The 20,297-nt window shown below is 35.9% G+C and overlaps 1 protein-coding gene across 3 annotated transcripts in view; it reads left to right on the top strand.

Annotated features, from left to right (window-relative positions):
• Positions 1-20,297, top strand: part of cpne5b (copine Vb) — a 137,173-nt gene that overhangs the window by 17,909 nt on the left and 98,967 nt on the right. For all 3 annotated transcript variants that reach the window (XM_062444962.1, XM_062444970.1, XM_062444978.1), the window contains exons 2-3: positions 13,756-13,796; positions 14,164-14,210. In XM_062444962.1, coding sequence (XP_062300946.1) covers positions 13,756-13,796; positions 14,164-14,210 — 88 coding nt within the window. The remainder of the gene's footprint in view (positions 1-13,755; positions 13,797-14,163; positions 14,211-20,297) is intronic.

Consider the following 20,297-nt stretch of genomic DNA (forward strand, 5'->3'; position numbering starts at 1 on the left):
GTTGCAGTTGACACGGGGTAATAAAAGAATCGCTTTGATGAGGTTTAGTTTCAGCAGACCAAGTTTTGAATTGACTCAGGTTGAGCTCCTGCTAGCTGGGTGTTGCCATTTGAAGCTTCATTGAATTCTGTCTTTTGTTGAGCTTTCGTTCCACTTCCTGGTTGAGTGGCTTCTTTAAGCAAGCAAGTGTATTTATACACATCTCTAGGTCTTTACATGTACTGTGCAATATGTGGGTGAATGTAAATTTTGTGCAACGATTTACATGGCTGACATGAGGATTAAACTGTTGTGTGTATTTGTGTGAGTGGCAGTGTGTGTCCTCACCCAGAAAAAAATCATTATTCCTTTAAAGTATTATCTCTCTCTCCCTCTCTCTCGCTCTGTCAGTACACACACACACACACACACACACACACACACACATATATGTATGCATATATATATATATATATATATATATATATATATATATATATATATATATATATATATATATATATATATTTATATGTATATATTCCCCCCCCCATTTATTTATATATAAATATATATATATATATATATATATAAATGGGAAAAATAATATGAACACCTTCAGGTAAGGTAACCTGCAGTTCAAGGCAAATGAAGCACAAGCACATGACCTCAAAACAGAATACAGAATAAACCCTTGATGGAAACAGTGTCAACAGAAACCTTTACTTTTATAAAGTCAGTTGTTGCAGGGCTTTTGTACCAGAATGCAATGGATTGTGGCCAAAGCATCCTTGTTCAGACGAGCAAAGGACACCATGGCCTCTCTCTTTCAGTAGTGATTACTACCTTGATGGTTCCTTGGTTTAAAAAAGGCCTGACAACTCAATTATTTAGTGAATACGTCAATACTTAAGCCGCTTAACCTTTTAGCACTTTGTTGGTTGTTGCACTTCTTTCTTGTCTACTTCTATTTCTGAAGTAAGAATACTTTAATAATTCTGTTTTCTATCGCTCTTTCTAATTATACTTGTACTGTACCTGGTTAGCTACATGACAATTTGTAACAGCTCCGTCTGAGTCACAGTCCTCTAATACTTGATTTCAATGCTACATTTGTAAGTCACTTTGATAAAAGTGTCTGCTAAATGACAAAATGTAAAAGGTACATGTAAATTTATACGTAGTGCTTCAGATATAGCAAATAGGCTCTTTCAGAAATAAGTCCCTCTGTCATATATAGAGGAAAGTTGGTTAAATTGACACTGGTTACCTGGCTTCTAAACAGTTTGAGATATCATCAATGACAATGATTCAGATTTTTTCTATCACATGTAAAATTGAATGACAATTATCATTTATGTGTATTTCAATTTTCAAACAGACACTGCTTGTGGTGCATTGTTCAGCCTTAAACCAAGTGTCTGTCATTTGGTGTTTGTTTTTTATATCTAAAATCTTTTCATTTTAGAGATGGGCAGGCTTAGCTTCTCTTTGATGATGGTAAACACTATGATGGTCATTACTCATCTTATGTTTCCAACATCCCACAAACTGTACCTTGTGTTTCTGATACAATGAAACACACAGAATGAACTTGGCGTCAACAGACAAAGGCAGCAAAACTTTTCTAACAATATTAGACAACATTTAACAACCACATACTGTAATTAGACACCTACTGCAGGGTCTGTATCAAGTTAGTTTCATATCTTATTGCACAGTCAATGGGCTTAAACCTCGATGTTCAAATTGTGTTTAGGTTATTGGATCCCAAGTATGAAAATACCACATTTCACACCAATTATCTCTGTGGAAAGATGTCAACACTATTCTCACAGGACCTTCATGGCCCAAACCACAGTTGGTGTACAGCGCCCTTTCTGCCTGAAGCAGTGTTTTATTCATGGACCATAACAATTGTTATATACACATAGCAACAGTGTTTGCGGTGTGATAGACACAGTTTGGTTGCCTTCACAATGTATTACATTAGATATGTACTGTACTGTACACATTTACTGGCTATCTTCACACTCTTGCTACTCTGACTGTAAAATATGACTTCTAATCAAAAGCAGGCAGCTTAGATATCAGATCTGAAAGATATTTACTGTTGCCCTGAAATGTGTTGTGATTTAACCACTAGATTACTTCAGCACTGTATTAGCTGCAGGATGAGAGTGGCTTTGTGTCCATAAAGTGTTTTTTACTGCTTCACTATATTACTCCAAAGTACAAAGGTTTGCTTTAAAAATGCATAATGGTGCAGAGATGAAACAGATTTTTAAATAAGGTTTCTGTTCCAAAGTTTCAGATTTTAATCCATGACCCATGTTGGAAAGTAAAGTCACAGGGATGAAAGTAATTTGAGGCTCTGTTTAACACAAGCGATAATGGAGACACCATTAGAGGGATAATAAACAGGCGACAGATAAACAAATGACAAAGATAGAGAGGAAGCAGTGGCGGATGACATACAGGCTGATTAATTTTGGACCAGTGCAGGAAACCAATGAACTAAATTACGGAAGAGAGAGAGAAAGGGAGGGAATACTAACATAATTGGTTGGATGCTTGCAGGGTTGGGTGATAATATGTATACACAACACACACACACACACACACACACACACACACACACACACACGTGCGTGCCTATAAAGTTATAACAGAAAAATGCAAATGGTAAACGTTCACTGTGCACAATGCTTGACATCAGTCTCATGACTCACTTTCACAAATTGAAATGTGGGTTAGGAGGTATCAGGAATGAAGTACACTTGAACTTTTATTTTTATTGATTAGTACAAAAATACTACACCATGACAGAGTAATAAACATATTTCAAATATTTTTACTACTCCTTAGCTTAGATATAACAGGTGTAGAATTGCCCAAAAATCTATATATTAATCAAAAATATTAAAAATAACCATTAAAAATACGTTGTACAGACATACTTTACACATCATTTTTTTCCTCTGTGCTAAATTTGAGTTTTTAGTGTGTCACTTGCACATGATCATGACATGACTGTGAGAACTTTGGTTCTGAAATAAGGCTAACATTTTGTCGCATAAATTCAAGGTGAATCTTTAATTAGCTTTTCCAACACAGACACACTGTACAGTTGGGTGGGTGGCTTCTGGGTGGGTCTTTGACATTTACCTGTTTGCACTTGATTATTCTACAGAAATGTAGAGGCACTGAGTGTCAACATTATACACCATAGTGCTGCTTTCTTCTTCAGTAATATAGGAATTTGAACATGATCTGATGCACTACGAGCAAACGATGATATAAAAATAGAATAAATATAAGACAGACTCCCATACATGATCGATGTATAAATTGTAGATGAAGTGATGAATATAACAACCCTCTCAGCCACAGCTTTCTCTTCCTTATACATTGATTCACAGATAGAGGTATGGATTTGTTATATACGCAAATTCTCACTAAAGCAGAGTTTGCATTCAATTGTAACTCCCTTTTCTCTATCTGTTAAACAATAAAATATTTCAGATTATCTAATCAAATATAATCAAGACAGTTTCTAGTCTCAGAACTATACAACCCCTCTCAAAATGAATACATATTACCCTCCACTCACACATTATGGAAGCAAAAGCAGCTCTTTGTGCCGCTCTGACTCACAGAAACTGAGTAATCCATCCTCGTCCTTTGTTATAAGCAGGCTGGATTATTGCAACTCTCTGTTTACGGGTCTTCCAAACAAAACAATCCATAGATTATTATTTATCCAGAACTCAGCTGCACCAGCTCTAACCAGGACAAAAATATTAGACCATATAAGTCCAGTCCACCAGTGAACTTTCACCAGCTACCTGTTGTTTTCAAAACACAGTTCAAAATCCTCCTTCTGGTTTATAAAGCACTTGCTGGTCTGGCTCCAAAGTGCATTTCAGTCATGCTGTCAGTTTACAACCGCAGCAGATCTCTCCAGTCATAGGGTGGAAATCACCTCTATGTGCCGAGAGTACCTTCAAAGTCTGGTGAGGTGACATTCAGTATTTATGCACCTAAAGAATGGAAGTTTGCCTGCTGAATTTAGACTTGCTCCAACACTGTTCTTGCAAATCCAAACTAAAGACCTTCCTTTTCTCTTGAGCATTTTCTTAAATGAATACACTGTATTTGTACAGTATGCTTGTACCTATTTATTGGTCTCAGAATTTTAAAGATAACTTGTCAAAACATGCTATGCAATGTTGAGTCATTTTCTTGAGGACTCACAATCAAACAATAACAGTGGAACAGAAATAAATAGAGGTTGCTGCATCACATTGTACACTAATGTAGCTTTTGAGGGTTGGGTTTGTGGGTTGGTGTGTGGAAAGTGTCCAAATGTAACCGAATATGTTTCTGGAGATGGGCCGAATAAATTAAACAAAACAAAACATCCAATTATAGGAAACAAAGCATTACTGAGACATTTGTACATGAAAGGATGATATACTGAAAATAAAAAAAGTTGTTTTTGTCCAAATTCCCTTCCCTCAACTGCAGTTTCAGCAGTGCAATATTTGTGATTAGGAAGAAATTACTTTTAAAGTCAGTGCAGTGTGTGCTTTGATTTGCTAATTCAATTATCTCCCTTTGGTAATATCACGTCCATTTTTCTTTTCAGTTTAGATTGAACTGGAATGAAATGCACATTTGCCTGGGACTTTGAACTTTGCTGCTAGTATTTTAAATGTTGCAACACTTCAGTTACAAGGCATATAGACCATCACAGAAAATCAGCGAGCACTGTTTTTGTAACATATGATATAAAACAGGGGTGTCCAAACTTTTTTCACTGAGGGCCATATACGGCAAAATATACGAGAGGCTGGGCCACTTACTAGAGGTGAGGTATATAGCCTCACATCTATTGTATTAAAGTAAGAAAAATCCTTTAAAAGTTGGTCAAATTTGCTATATTGTTGAATATATTTACAGAAAAAAAATCAGCCATCATCACAGCTTTCCATAAATGGATTTTTATTGATTTATTCAGAAAAAGGGTTGGTAGCTAATTCTCAGAACAGCAGCCTCAGATTTCTTCTTAGTCAGGATGGTGATCCCATTCACAGTACAGAGAAAGAACAATAAAGGGGGAAATGGGATGGGTACCAGGGTTTCCCACAGAAAATGTGTTAGTTAAGGTGGTGGGGAGCAGTGAGACAGAGGTTTTTGTTGACATTGTCAAAAATGTGATAATTCCACTTAGTTTATTACTGAGGTCGTACTAAGAGGTGGTGGTGTACTTGGGTGCATTATATTGAAAGGTGTTCCTAATATTTTGCCCTCCTCATGTATGTTGATGGAATGGACAAAATATTAAGAACACCATTCAATATAATGCATCCTAATACACCACAATCACTCAATAATAAACATAAAGCAGAATTTTCACCTTCTTGTTAAAAAATGTAGTTTAAGCTTCATAAATGTAGAATTTATAGCAGAGCTGCTGTATTGGATTAAATTAGATTGCACATGTTAGGCCAGTGAGTCTATCTTATATAGTTAACTTATTCTCTGAACTATATTTTATAGTAATTACAAGTTATATAGTATTATACAGTTAAGTAGTGATATTCAGCTTCAGTAGCATCACGTTTTTGTTGAATCTGTCTCACTCTCTCTCTCTTCAGGACTGCTGAATGAGAAAGCCTGAAACGTGTTGCTATAGTAACGTCACAGTTACCTGTCTGAGGATTAACGTTGTTAATGATGACATCACATGGCGCTGTTTGCATTAGTTTTTCTGAGCAGGTTCTGCCTCAGATGATGTAGATTTATGTTTTAACCAACGGTCTGTGTTTGTTTCCTTAAACTTAATATCACTGTTAGCTTGTCTGTGTTATGCTAGCGGGAGGTACAGCGAGAGCTACAGGTGTGTTCAGGGTCGAAGTCAGACAGTCGGACATAGCGGTTCCGGCCTGTCGTCCTGCAGTAAACACCGCTGCAGACGTTGGTTGAACATTAATATACATTGCTGTAAATGTGTGCGGAAATATAAGTGTTGGATTTGCGGGAATCAATTAAATTGTGCGCAATACCTGCAATCCCGCGCTGAAATTCAGGCCCTGATCATATATATATATTTATTTTTGTTTTTTATTTTTTATTTGTTTAAGACGTTAGTTAAGGCGGCAGGCGTGTGTTGCTAAGGCGGCCGCCTTAACTGTAAAGTGCTGTGGGAAACCCTGGGTACATTTCAAGCTTGTTATTTAAGTTATTATGCTTAATAACACACGGATACTGTGTAATATATTTTTAACTCACCTAAAACGGGAACGGCATTGCACTCAGTGGGAGCATTGATGCTGCGTTTTGGACTCAAGGATGGCTGGAAGGTCAGGAGTAAACTTGGTGGTTGAGATGCAAAGCAGTGCGGGCCATATTCTATTCTAATTATAAAATTTCCTGCGGGCCAATTAAAAATGGACTGCGGGCCGCAGTTGGCCCGCGGGCCTTAGTTTGGACACCCCTGATATAAAACATCAGAATCAGGATTTCATGTTTTTCTTTTCATCTGTAATTGTCTTCTTAGCTTGTTCTTGTAAGCTATAAAGGATTGATGAAGAAACACAGGAGGGGATCACAATAGATGAGTCTGATGAAAGAATACAGATGAAGATTTGTGGCAACAGTAACTGCAGGAGAAAATGAAACAAGAAATGACCCGAAATAAGAAATAGGAAACATGTAGGGTTTGGCATCTTGAGTGAGGGCTCCCATGTCACTGTGGTGACAGAGCGAGCAAAAGAAAACAAGAAGAGCAATAGTGTTGGGTACACAGTAGCCTCTGGCAGGCATTATGAAAAGGTCAAGCAAGAATGATGGAAGTGTAACAGAGATTAAGTTAGAGAGAGAAAGACCTTTATAAAATTCACTGAAATCAAGTTCATGGAGACAAGGAAAGACAGAGTGGGAAATTGAAGAGGAAAGTGCATGAAAGACAGTAAGGAAAGAAGTAATAAAAAAAAGAATGGAGTTGACCTCAACCTCTACCTGGCTTTGTGGCAACTTTTGCCAAATGGCCACGGACAGGGATGCAGGTCACATGACACTATTTTTGGCCATACTGATACTGAGGACAATGTCAGTCTGTCAGTCAGTTGGCAGGTCAACCACTTTAGTCTATACTGAAATATAACACTAATATTTGATGGATCTCCATGAAATTTTGTACAGACATTCATGGTCCCCAGAAATGAATTCCTCAGGTTTCCTCTCTTGCACCACCAGCAGGTCAAAGTTTTCACTTTTCTAATGAGAGATCTCAACATCTACCAAATACATTGTCACAAAATGTTGTACTGACATTTATGATGCTAAGATGATATATAACCATGACGTTCACATTTGTTGTTTTAAATGAAATGTCTCAACAACAAATTGTTGTCGCTTTGAGCACCATCATCAGGTACATTTGTCCAATACTTTAGTTTATGATCAAATGCATCCAGCGTCAGCAACGTCACTTTCATGTAGCATGTTCCAGCCTTAATACAACAGACACACAGGAAGGTGAACGCCTCGATGTCAGGAGTCAAAAAGTGATTATCTGTTCAGTGTTTTCTCAGATGAAAGACATTGCACATCTCTGAGCCAACAGGTCTACAAGAGAATTACTACAATGTATGTAAGAGCATATAAGGCACATAAAATCACAATCTATGTTTTGACTCTAATGGTCTTTGAATTAAAGATAAAACATCTCAAGTCAATACAAAAACTTCATGGAAAGTTATAATTCAGTCAAATTTAAGTTGTTTTTTTTTATCTCATCCTGATGGGAACAAGTATTTCTGTACTGTGCACAGTTTTTAAGTGTATCATAGCTATTTTAAATCATAGCTGAAGACTTTTCTGTTTGCCATGACCTTTTGTTAAACCTAATTAGAGGGTTAATAACTCATACTGCACGTTAACTTTTTTTATTCTCCTTTTTTATCTTGTTATATTTTAGTTTATTTTTTATTTCCAATTTAATACTTTTTAATAGCATGTATATGTCTTTATAATGCATTGTGTTGCTTTTATATTTTGTCTTGATGCCATTTCTGCTTTATTCAAAGTATTTTCAATTGCTTTGTTGTTGAAATGTGCAATACAAATCAATTGTCACAGGATAGATTTACATTTTCACACATAACGTAAATTGAATCATCACAATACTTAATCTGTAACAACTGTAAAAAGAACCAAACAAACTAACAAAACAAAACAAAAAACACCCACAAGAAACAAAGACAATAATGCCACAAAATTTTGGAGGATGACATTTCACATAGCTAAAAATAAATTACAGAGATTGGAGAGTGGAGTGGAACAGACAGGCGGAGGAGCACACAGTGTGAAAGAGACCCTCGACAATGACCTTTTTGATCTTTCTTCTTGCATTACACAAGCCTATAATTTTCTGTCTCCAACCTTTGCTGTAAATCAGTGCTGCAGGCACTAATCAAATGTCAGGTTCAGAAGATTCCCCTAAAAATGAGAAATGCTTAAAATTATGGCTAGTGGTGTTAGCTGCCATAGTTACCAATACTATTTACATCCTTAGTTAATGTCCTCATTTTGGGAATTAATGGTACACATTTTTTTTGGAATTTGAGTTTTTATCAGTTTCATTCAACAATGTTAACAGCAGCATTCAAAAGGCATAGTGTCATACATACTGTACATCTGAATACATGAGTGTGGTAAGTACACTGAAAAAAATAGAAAGAAATAACCAATAATAATAATAATACTAATACTACTAACAACAACAATGATAATACAAAAATAATAATAAACACTGCCCTTAGGTGGGCATATCAGTGGTTTAAAATAAGCCCACCCAGAATCCACATCTATTTGATCACCTTTCAGTCTATTGAGCACTCTTTCATATGATGCTGTTTTGTCCATTGTACTTGCCCATTCCTTTTAGTCAGGAGCTTCAACTGATTTCCTGGAAGCTGTGACCAAGCCAACCGTTACGACTGAGAATACACAATTTGACACATTTGACATTGAGAGCTGGGAGTCAGGGGGAATTATTAAATCAGACCATTCACTTACATCCCTCAACTCTAACCCACAATGTTCTGACCACTGTGCACTCCCATGTACAATACAGAAATCTTTCAACAAATGTTCGGCTTTTCTAGCACAGATTGTCCTTTATTGTTTTCATTTTACAGCATCTTAATGGTGTATGATATCTGCGTAATATTTTGTATTGTGTAAATTTCCCATTTGCTTCCTTTGTACTCCGACTGTATTTCTTCTCCCACATCCCGCTGCCAGAGCAGTTTAATTCTGGAACAATCATAGTGTTGTTGGTACATTTATGAATTGTGCAGCTGTGTTGCAATACTGTGGCGACTTAAAATATGGTGTTATAGGGTTATTGTCAATACTCTTGACCACAGATGTCAGACAACTTTGAACCTGTAAATATTTCAAAAAAATGTTCTTTATCTTTTAGGTCAAATGTCTATGCTAGATCTCTATAAAACCAAAACTGGTCATCTTTATACAGATCCCCAACACATTATATGTCACTGGAGTGCCAGTGCTTCCAGCAAGGGGACAGTTTATATAATCTATGAATTGTGGTCCAAACCTCACTGGAATGTGTTTAATTTTTGATATACATTCATAGCACTGAATGATGAACACAGATCTGACTTAGTATCTACCCACTCTACTCTGTCTTCTCCCAACTTCCAGTGTTTCATTAGTTTGACAATTTCAAACGATAGAGCATACAGTCTGAGGCTGCGGGCCTAATTCTCCACTTTCCTTAGGTGTAAATACATTAGTTTGCTCATTTTGACTCTTGTTCTTTCCTTCTCAAAGGAATTGCTTAACCATATACTCATATTTATTTAAAATGTTAGGCTGTATTTTAATTGGTAACATTTTTGATATGTAATTCAACTGGGGAGCTACCGTAATTTTCAGAATACCAATTTTATCACATTATACAAGTTTCAATTTTACCCATTTATCCAGATTTGGATTAAAATTCAACAATGACATTTCTTCCAGACCCCGACTTAATCTAATTCCAAGGCATTCATTCCCTCCTGGATATATTTGAAGTGAGATTTTTGTACCATATATGGATAAAAGGATGCAGAGAATGGCATGGCCTGAAATTTTTGAATATGATTGTATGGTCTCCATCAAAGGGGAGGTCAGTGGATTGGCTACCAATGCTAAAATGTCATCTCATCTGCATAGAGCAGTAGATTATGTTCTGTAATCGCCCTCAACACATTTTATTTTGGTATTGGCTTTTATAGCAGAAGCCAGGGGTTTTAAAAACACAATAAATAATAAAGAGCTAAATGAACAGCTCTGCCATGTTCCTCTACTAACCTTAAAGAATGAAAATATTAGGCCATTCATAATTGCTGCAGCCTTTAGTTCTTTATACAATGTCTTCACATGATAACTGAAACCAGGCCCAAAACCAAAGTGTGATAAGGTGGAAAAAATAAATAAATTCCCACCCATCAAATGCCTTAGGCATCTAAAGAAAAATGGTTATTGGTACCTGTTCGGATTTACTCAGTCACATCAAAGGTAACACTGTCCTCACATTGGCAGCTAAAGGCCTGGTCTTCGTGAAGTCTTGTTTAGAATGAATAATGCTGAATAGGAGTTGTTGTACATGTAAATGTAGATTTTACATTTAAGATTGAGTACACCTATGTGTGTAAAATTAGAATGGTCAGATGTGCCTTTATCTTTCTTGGGGATGAGTGCTCTTACGGCCTCGTTGAAGGTTTTGAGGCACCTGTGCTTTCCTAAATATCTCCTGATAAACCTCACAGTATGTATTCCTTGTAATACTCCATCACAAATCCATCACAACCATGCAATTTCCTATTTTTTGACACAGCCTTTCTTATCTCTTTCTCAGGTGACTCTAAGCTCTTTACCTGATCAGGGAGAAGCTTAGTCACATCTATTTTGGAGAAAAACAATCCCAAATCATCTTGAGTAGCATCAGAAGAAACGTTGATATACAGGGTCTCATACTAATCCTTAAAAACCCTGTTTATATCTTTGGCTAAAGAGGTTAACTTTTTAATTACTGTTATCATATTGGAAAAAATTATTTACCCATCTTTCCCCCTTCTTCATATAAATTGGAAGTTAACCTATAGACTATAGTGCATTTTGGACTTTTTGTATGCAAAAATCATGCAATTTGAATTTAAGGTTACAAAGATCTTGAAATAAAAATCAGGAAACTGTTCAGCTAATTGAATTTCCTTAATTCTAACCACCTTGCAAACTGTTGCTACCAATATTGATTTTGAAGACTCATTTTATATCCTCTCATAGCTTTTTATATGATTGATCTTGTAATAAGGAAATATTCACTCTACATCTGCCTCTCTATTATATCTCTAATCCTGTATCTATACATAATTTGACTGCCACATGGTATGCGATTTCCCTAATATCACACATTACTACACAATTTATCAGGGAACATGATTAAGACTTGGAGAAAATGGAAGAAAAGTGTATATTTTCTCTGAAGTGTGTTGTTGAGCCTCAAAATATAGTCCCAAATATTTATATATCTCTCTCTGAAGATGCTTGCTTCTGAATAGACAGCTGATATTATTAAACAACATTGCCTCTAAATAAAGTTCAATAAGCAGTTAAATTCATAGAGAGCATGATGGTTTAAGGAACACATTTCACACAAAAAGTTGGTAAAGTGTGACTGTTTTTGCTTTAAAAAGGAAAGTGCAAAGTTAAATTGTTGCATGCCCCGGAAATAAGGAAGGCATGGTGGGTGTTTGCTGGGCAGAAAGAGAGATGAGTGTTCAGTAAACTCATAGACATGCTGGTAATCAGTCTGCCATTGTTAAAGATATCAAACCCCACAATTTTCTGCGTAACTGTGAGCCATTGTATGTGAATGTTTTAATTAGAATGTGTGTTTGTGCTAAAAAAAAACATGCACATGAAAATGTAGAAACAATTGTACTATGTACCCAGCCACTTTATGGCTTTACTGCAAGCACTCTAATTTTTCTTAGATGTATAGAATTTGATCTTTTATTATCTGTAGCCATATAGTATCAAAGATTGCACTGCGGTCTCTCCCTCTCCTGTTGTCTACTCTTTATTGTCACTATTATTACGGTCTAAAATTCAGAGGAGGAGGGGTGGAAGGTGGTATTAAACCAACAATGGACTGAACCTTAATCCTGTGGTAATTTTTGTAGCAATGACGATGAAGGCTGCCTAACTTTAAGGAAGCATTAACTTCAACCGACACCACGTGTTTCTCTAACCTTAGCAAAGTGATAATTTTAACTCAAACTGTGATCTTTCCCTCAACCTAAACAATTGTTTTTTGTGACTATGCTTTACCAGACCTCAACCACAGCACTATCACATCATAAAACATCAATATTGTGTAACAGTGATTGTAACGGTTTTGAAAAACACAGACAAATGATGATATCCTGTCAATTACTGCTCATAGGAGCACAAGATTAGAAAACACTCCTATGTGTCAGCATGGTCAAACGTCATATTTAGTTGTTTAGTTTGAAGGGCTTGTTGGCAGATCACTTCATTGGTTTTAGAACATCATGCCAAAGGACAGCAATTAAAAATGAGCCCACTGGCTGAAAATACAGAAATGCTGATTAATATATGTTGTCCTTATAAATAAATTAATGAAAATGAAGTGAAATTCAAGGTGAATGTACTTAAACATAGAATAGTTCTGAAGTGGTTGCATGGTGATATATATAGGACTAGATATAGTAGAAGTTAATATGTTTGCCCTGCATCAGTAATTACACACAGCCATGTTACACCCACACAGGTGTATTCACTCACCTTGACTGATTAGGGTTCCTGGGAATGTGTGGGTGTGTACAGACAGTGCTTGGGTGACACTTCCTGATAGTTTTGTTGCATGAATGGTACAATTTATACCATTATCACTGTAATTGTTACACATGGATTCAACTTCCTTAAAAGGGGCAGTCAGGGCAAATTTTGTTCTCTGTTTATTTCAATGAGAAACAGGGTAAGAATTGTTTGCTACTGTCACAAATTCACCCTGCTATGTTTCCCCAAGAAATTCAGCAGAGGTACTGTTACGTTGCTGAATTTGATTTCAAGAGATACGAGTACAGGTGTTTAATTACTCTTGAAGTGCTTTGTTGTACAATTACCCTATGATGTGTCCCTCCAAAAACACTACTTGAGACTTGAGCAAATGATCAGAAGCTGACAGCAGAACTCAAGTGACTGTGCCAAAGACTGATGTTGAAGCTGTGGAGGGGCATTGTTTTTCCTTCTTGTACAATTCGCATCTAAGTTAAAGTGTGCCCACTGATGTTTTTTTAATATGTTTTTGCAAAATACTGAGTGCTCTGTGGTGGAAATTCTCTGAGGGCAAGAGGGGGGGAAGAATAAAGTTTTGTATTCAAGTGAATGCACCATCAGAAGCAGAGAAGAGTGAAGGAAAAATGCACTTAAAAAATCTCCATGTTTTTTTAGTTTTTTTTTTTACAAAGACAAACACTTTGACTAAAAAAAGAAGAATAAGAAAAAAAGCTTTTTCCTGCAAATAGCTCTACACTTGGATAGTTTATAATTTAACAATTACTGTAGAGAATTGTTTTATGTTAAGAGTCTGGAGAGTTTACAGATAAGTGCATGAACACAATATTCTTTGAGTAACAGATGTTTCTCTTCTTTTTTATTGTTCAGAAATCTGCTGGATAAAGACACATTCTCCAAGTCAGATCCATGTGAGTATGTTGTATATCTGTCTCACTTTGAATGTTTGTGCTCTTCTGTCGTCTCTGTGCTAATACTTCACTCTTTTAAAAAACTGCTGCAGTCTGTGTCGATCTCTTCTTGTCCTTTTTGAACCTTCTCTCTTGGTCGGTGTTCTTGTCTTTTTTTATGGATGTGCCACCTTGTGATTTGAGAAATCTTTGTTTTGCTCCAAGTGCCATGGCTGTTTGTTCACTGTACTGGAGCTAAAACCCTCACATTGATTTCCCATTTGGAACCTGCATGCATTTATCTTGATAGTCTCTCCTTTTGCCTCTCTCATTTTCTCTTTCTTTCACAATTTATGTCATTCTGTTCCTATCTTGTTCTTTTTCACAGTATGTGTGCTCTATACACAAGGTGTTGAGACCAAACAGTGGAGGGAGGTGAGTGTACACGCACACACACACACACACACACACACACACACACACACACACACACACACACACACACACACACACACACACACACACACACACACACACACACACACACACACACACACACACACACACACACAGGGAGTAAAGGACTTATATCCAATTAAGGTCTGGTCTCCCGGTGCTTGCTCTGTGTTTGTAGTTGCTTTGTGTGCACTGAAAAATTGATTTTTAACCCTATTAAATGTTACATTATAATCAAACTAACTTCTTAGATTTGAATGTGTTATTTATGAAGTATCTACACACCCATATTCTGCTAGATCCCTCCATCCCAGCATGACTAGGTCAAAACCGCGTCTATTGTTGGAACGTGAATGACATGCTGGAGGACTAAAGTCAATTTGACATAGGCCCTTTCTCAATACCAAGTTTGCCAAGTTCAGACTTGGCAAGTTTGACTTGAAAGTACGAAATCAGGAGGACACAGTACAGTCATGCTACAATTGGAACAGCAGCATACTTTCTGACAGCAGCAGCTTCATCTACCAGATTGTACTATGACAAAATAATAAAGCTCCACTAACAGAGTTTTTCTCGCAAAAAATAACCTCATTGACAGAGAGATGCAGTAAATTATGTTATTCAGTCTGTAACATGGCTATGATAAAAATCCAAACCGTTATGAAGCTTATTAAAAATAAAATGAAAATATAGATTTCTGTTTGTTTTAATACATTTATATTTGTGTAAATGTGGTGATATCTGTACATATAGACCCCTAGCTGTTCTGTCCAGTAAAAAGTTTCACTTAACATTCAGACAAACTAATGTGGCAGCTACAATTGTTACATTTCTTCTTTGAGAATTTATCTTCCAAAAGTAATTATATATCAACATGGTGTGGAGACATTAGAGCCAGAATGTGCGCACACATGCCACCATTTTCCATGAGGGGACTGTTTCCTCTTTCTCTGACTGACTGGCTCAAAAAATGTTGAACGAAGGCTCACTGATTTCGGTAAGTAAACATTACATAACCATTGGTGTGTTGTATTTTTTACTTTAACAGGGTCCTGTTTACACTTAGAAATGTGTTTTCATAGGGAAAGAATAAGTTCTGGTCCTGAGCTCGATGATCTGACATAATGTAACATAGCTACATCTAGCTAACATTATTGTTAGCACAACATTACGTCTAGCTACTAGATGTAATGTTAGCTATAAATTAGCTACATTAAAGCTAGGCAAATTGATGTTGCTCTTATGCAAGATGAATTCAGTGTTTTTCTTGTTAATAATTAGCTCTTATCTTTATTATGTTTGTATTTGGACACCTATCACAAGTTTACCAATTTTAATTGATTATTGAATGCCTGTAGCTTCACCTTTATCGCTGTCTCAGTTTTTAACCTTAGCTGTAGGGGTGTTTTCTAATCTTGTCAGTGTGGTAAATTTAGCACAAAACAAATATGTGAATTTATTATTAATGTATTATTATTCTTGTAGCATAAATGTTAATTTTTTTGTTGATACTTCTTCAGTTTTTTTGTGTTGACAGTTATATTGTTTAAGCCTGTAATTTGCTGTTGAGTAAATTATGACCTTAACATTTTCTTTGCAGGAACAAACTTGTAATTTTTGGAAAATGATCCTTGTAAATTCCCATGTTTATTTGTATTTTTTCAGGTGTTTCTCAATTAATCTTGATGTGCTGTGGAGCAGAAGCTAACTCATCATATAGTTTTGGCAAGAACATTTCAGAAACAAACTCTTCTTGCTACTTCTGCAGTCATTCAATTTAAACAAAGCTTTAAATGACAGATCCATTGCTGGTTGATCTAAAATGCATCACTTCTTGTGTGCCAGTGCCAGACTTTCATACCAGATACCCGATTTTAAAACTCTATACTGTGAAATACAGAGAGAATATGTTGAAATATTAGGAACAAAGTGAGTGCAGGACTGAAGTACTAACACAGCCAATGATAAGGACATTAAACCCAACATAGGATGAAGGATTTTCATTTCAAATGAATATTGTAACATTGTTTGCAGTGTATTGCAGTAATAGAGCAGCAAATGATGATTATTTTCATTATTGATTCATTTGTCATTTATTTTCTTGATTAATCAATTAGCTGTTTGGTCTATAAAATGCCAGGAAATCGTGACAGATGGTTATCGCTTTTTTCCAAAAGCCCAAGATGACGTCTTCAAATATCTTGTTTTGTCAAGTTGTTGTGACTAACAGTCCACAACCCAAATATATTCAGTTTGTTATAGAGGACTAAATAAAAAACATTCACACAGAATTTAAACCATTTGTTTTTGATTATATAAAAAAGTGAGCAATTATCTGTTGGTTGACCAACTGATTAATCAACCAATATGCAACTCTAATCTCAGAATCGGGTCAGCCATGTTTGTTGTCTCCCAGCTATGTTCAGCTGTTACATTTTGTTTTTCTTATGAATATGAATATTATGAATTTTATTATGAATTATTTTGTTTTTCTTACTTGTGCTTTTTTTTTAAAGAACAAAAATTGTGTTATTATGTATTGTGTTATGTTTGTGTCACGTAAGAGAATCAGAGCAACAGGTTTAATTGTCTTTCTATTGAAAAAGCTTACTGATGTTCTTCTATCTTTTTATAGAAGCTTTTAACAGCTCAGGTCTACACTCCACATAAGGATTACAGTTAATGGAAGTTGCTCTTCACACATGCTTGTCTAATAGATGCAATGGTTTTGTAGGTTTTCCATAATCTTGGTTCATGAGACTGCACTCTGACAAAGATGCTGTTAAAAATTTGGCAAAATAAAATTGTTCAAAAATACTTTGTTTGGTTTACTTATCTGAATGTTGAATTCACTGAACGTTAAACTACTAATAATAAGAAAAATGTTTAATTACAATAAACTTCATTTTAGTATTTAGGAATTAAACAATTTGATTGATCCGAATGTACAATAACAAACTGGTTAACTGCAATATAGTTTGCATAATGTATTTAAGTATATTTATCATGGGTTTAGTTGGAATTACTAAGGAAAGTAGAGGAGGGATGAGACTTGCGTTAAGGCACTCCTTCCTCAAATTGTCTTTTCACTTTGAGCACACAGTAGTTGGCTTCAGCAGTTCCTTCTGTTCAGCCATCAGTTGTCTGAAAATGCCAGGAAAATATTATGTAATTGGAGACTTCAACAAACAGAGAATAACTCAAAATGTAGGATCAATATGGTGACATTTTGGGGACTAATACACATTGAGGAAGCATTAAGCCAGCTCTCACTGTGGTTTGTTGGGTTTGCAGCAGACAGCATTACTGCCGACTCTTTTTCATCACATCACTCTTGTCTGTTTGTCCACTCAATCACAAACTTTTTGGATACCATGTTAAAAACTAATAAACTAGCAAACAAATAAATAAACTCAATATGAAAGTGAGGCAGGGGGTTGGCTGAGCAAAATTTCAGAGAGAATCAGCAGCCAGACATTGCCCAATGGCTGAGATTGACACTAAAATGAAGCTAATCCATTGTCACTAACTTTGGAGCTAACCCCCTCTGTACTGTACATTTACTGCCATATTGACAACTTACTGCTAAACCTTTTCTGTGCTCCGCTCATTCACCTGTCAATTGCTCAACCACACACTCGCACACACATTACACTCTAATATAATGAATACGAGGGAAACATTGTGATATCTCAAGTAAGGGTTTGTGATATGACGATATTAGTTCGTGAAGGATTAGAACGTGTCGACGATCTGACAAAGCAGAAGCCGGCTAACTTTATTTTCCCTAATGTGCGTCCTTAAATGAAAAGTAAGTTATGTCAAGTGATGTTTCACTGATTGTTTGTTTGACCATAACCTGTTTATTGATTTATGTAAATTTGACGGCATTTAAAGAATTTAAAGGACAGTTATAGCACTCGTTAGCATTATACTAGCGCATTTCTATAACAGTTAGGCTATAAGTTTTCTGTTATCAGTGCTATAAATAGTAACAAGTTATTCTATCACCATTAACACGCTAATATATTGCTTTGAGAGAAATTGTAATGGGAAATGGTTTGTTGCACTGTTCAGAAATGTGCAAATTAGTCTCAAAAATCAATGTAAAAAAGAATCGTGATAAAATCGTGATCGTGATTTTATTATAAAAAAATCGTGATATGATATTTTTGCCATATTGCCCACCCCTAATCTCAAGTAAAGAACAAGAAAAAGAAGTTTCAGACAGAGGCTGAACTGAAGGGCTTTGTAAAGGGTCATTATGGATTAATTCGTTTTTTAAAACTGTATATCCTGCAAATATATTACAGTAGAAGCTCAGAATATAAATATAGACCTGAAAATGTACATGATATGTCCTCTTTAATAAAAGTAAATAATATCATCAGCCCTACGTATGTTTCAAAATGTTTAGCTACCAAATACTTTTATGGACAGATGCAATGTAAAACCAGAGATGAAACATTAAAACTAAATTAAATAGGTCATAATAATGCATAATAAGTGATTTTAAAGTAACTCAACAAATCAAATTAATATGTGACACTCATCTGAATGACTGACTGTGTAATTAAAAACATGTGAAAACAACAAAAGTCTTGTGTAGAAAAGTCATTAGTTCCTCGCCTGATCTCCTCAGGGAGGTCTTTATCCAAAGCTTAGTGGAGATCAATAATGAAGGGTGATACTATTTTAACTGATTTGATGCTTGCTGTCAATGTACATTGAGCCTGGTGTGAAATGCTGCTGAAGGCGTGTGAGCTATCAAGACAGATGTGACAAAACAAGTATTTAATGTGATGTGAATGATTCTATCAGACTTCCACCTATATGGCCATTTGTGTGTATGTGAATAACTGCATGTATATTGTATATTTCTGTGTTTACTTATGTACATACATTTAACAGACTGTGGATATCTTTAATGTCAGCTCCCATGTTTGACATTATTACTTATCCCATACAGCAGTGCAAATTGTCCATGCAACCAAGAGGCCATAGATATTATTTTTACAGACCTGATCCACTGTGGGTGTGTAATAGATCAGAATTTAATGGAATTCACATGTACTTATTCCATCAAATGACCCTCATCATCTGCTGCTTGTGTGTTTACCCGCTGAGAACAGATGGCTGTGTGGGCTTTCATTCAAATGGAGCTGAAGGACGGCAGTGGACTGTGTTGAGTGTGTTTTTGTTTATATATGTATGGGTATGTGTATATGCTTAATGTGCTGGCATATTCGTATGCAAGGTGTTTCCATTATACACCCTCTTTCACATTTCACACAAATGGCACTTTGTTTTTCCAGTTTGACAGGCACAGACTGTAGGATGGGCTAGTATACAAAACATGATTAATATAATGAGCGTTTCAAAAGCCAAATGATACTTCACTCTGTCATGTTCATTGCTTTTGTTGTAAAAACAAACGTTTAAAGCAGTCATTTCCGCACGGAGATAAACCATCACTTTCATAATCGTATTGTTAAGACGTGGTGGGCGTTAATGCAGCTGCAGGTATGCTGTGCAAGCGAGGCCAAACACTTCCAAACTTCAGACAGAACAAGCACAGGTGACTCACCAGAGACTTCCAAATAGCATTTCTTGACAGCACCCTCTAGCACATAAATCTTTCAGCAAGGCTCAGGTTACATTTAATGATGATTTCTACCTCCTCCAGTATTTGTTGTGCATGACATCGTGTTTATGCAGCTGGTGCTCTCTGTCAGGATCTTGATTAGATGAATAATGTCCCCAATGTCTTTGGCTTATAATGAAAATGTAACGAAATAATCAAGATGCTTTCAGCTTCATGACTGCAAACGTCCATCCTCCTCAATTTTACACTTGGGCTGAATGCAGGGGTCTTTCCTGGTTAAGAGGCTGTTTCCCCCAACAGTGCATTCAGTGAAGTGTAAAAGTTGTATAGAAAACTGGTTTCACACTCATATGCTGGTAGCTGAACAACCTGATTGTTCTATATGACATATTCAATTTATCCATTATAATGTATAATAGTGCTTATTTTAAATAATTATTTCCTAAAAAAAAGCTACTGTA

This window comes from Scomber scombrus, chromosome 3, assembly GCF_963691925.1.
Source record: "Scomber scombrus chromosome 3, fScoSco1.1, whole genome shotgun sequence".
Lineage (NCBI taxonomy): Eukaryota > Metazoa > Chordata > Actinopteri > Scombriformes > Scombridae > Scomber > Scomber scombrus.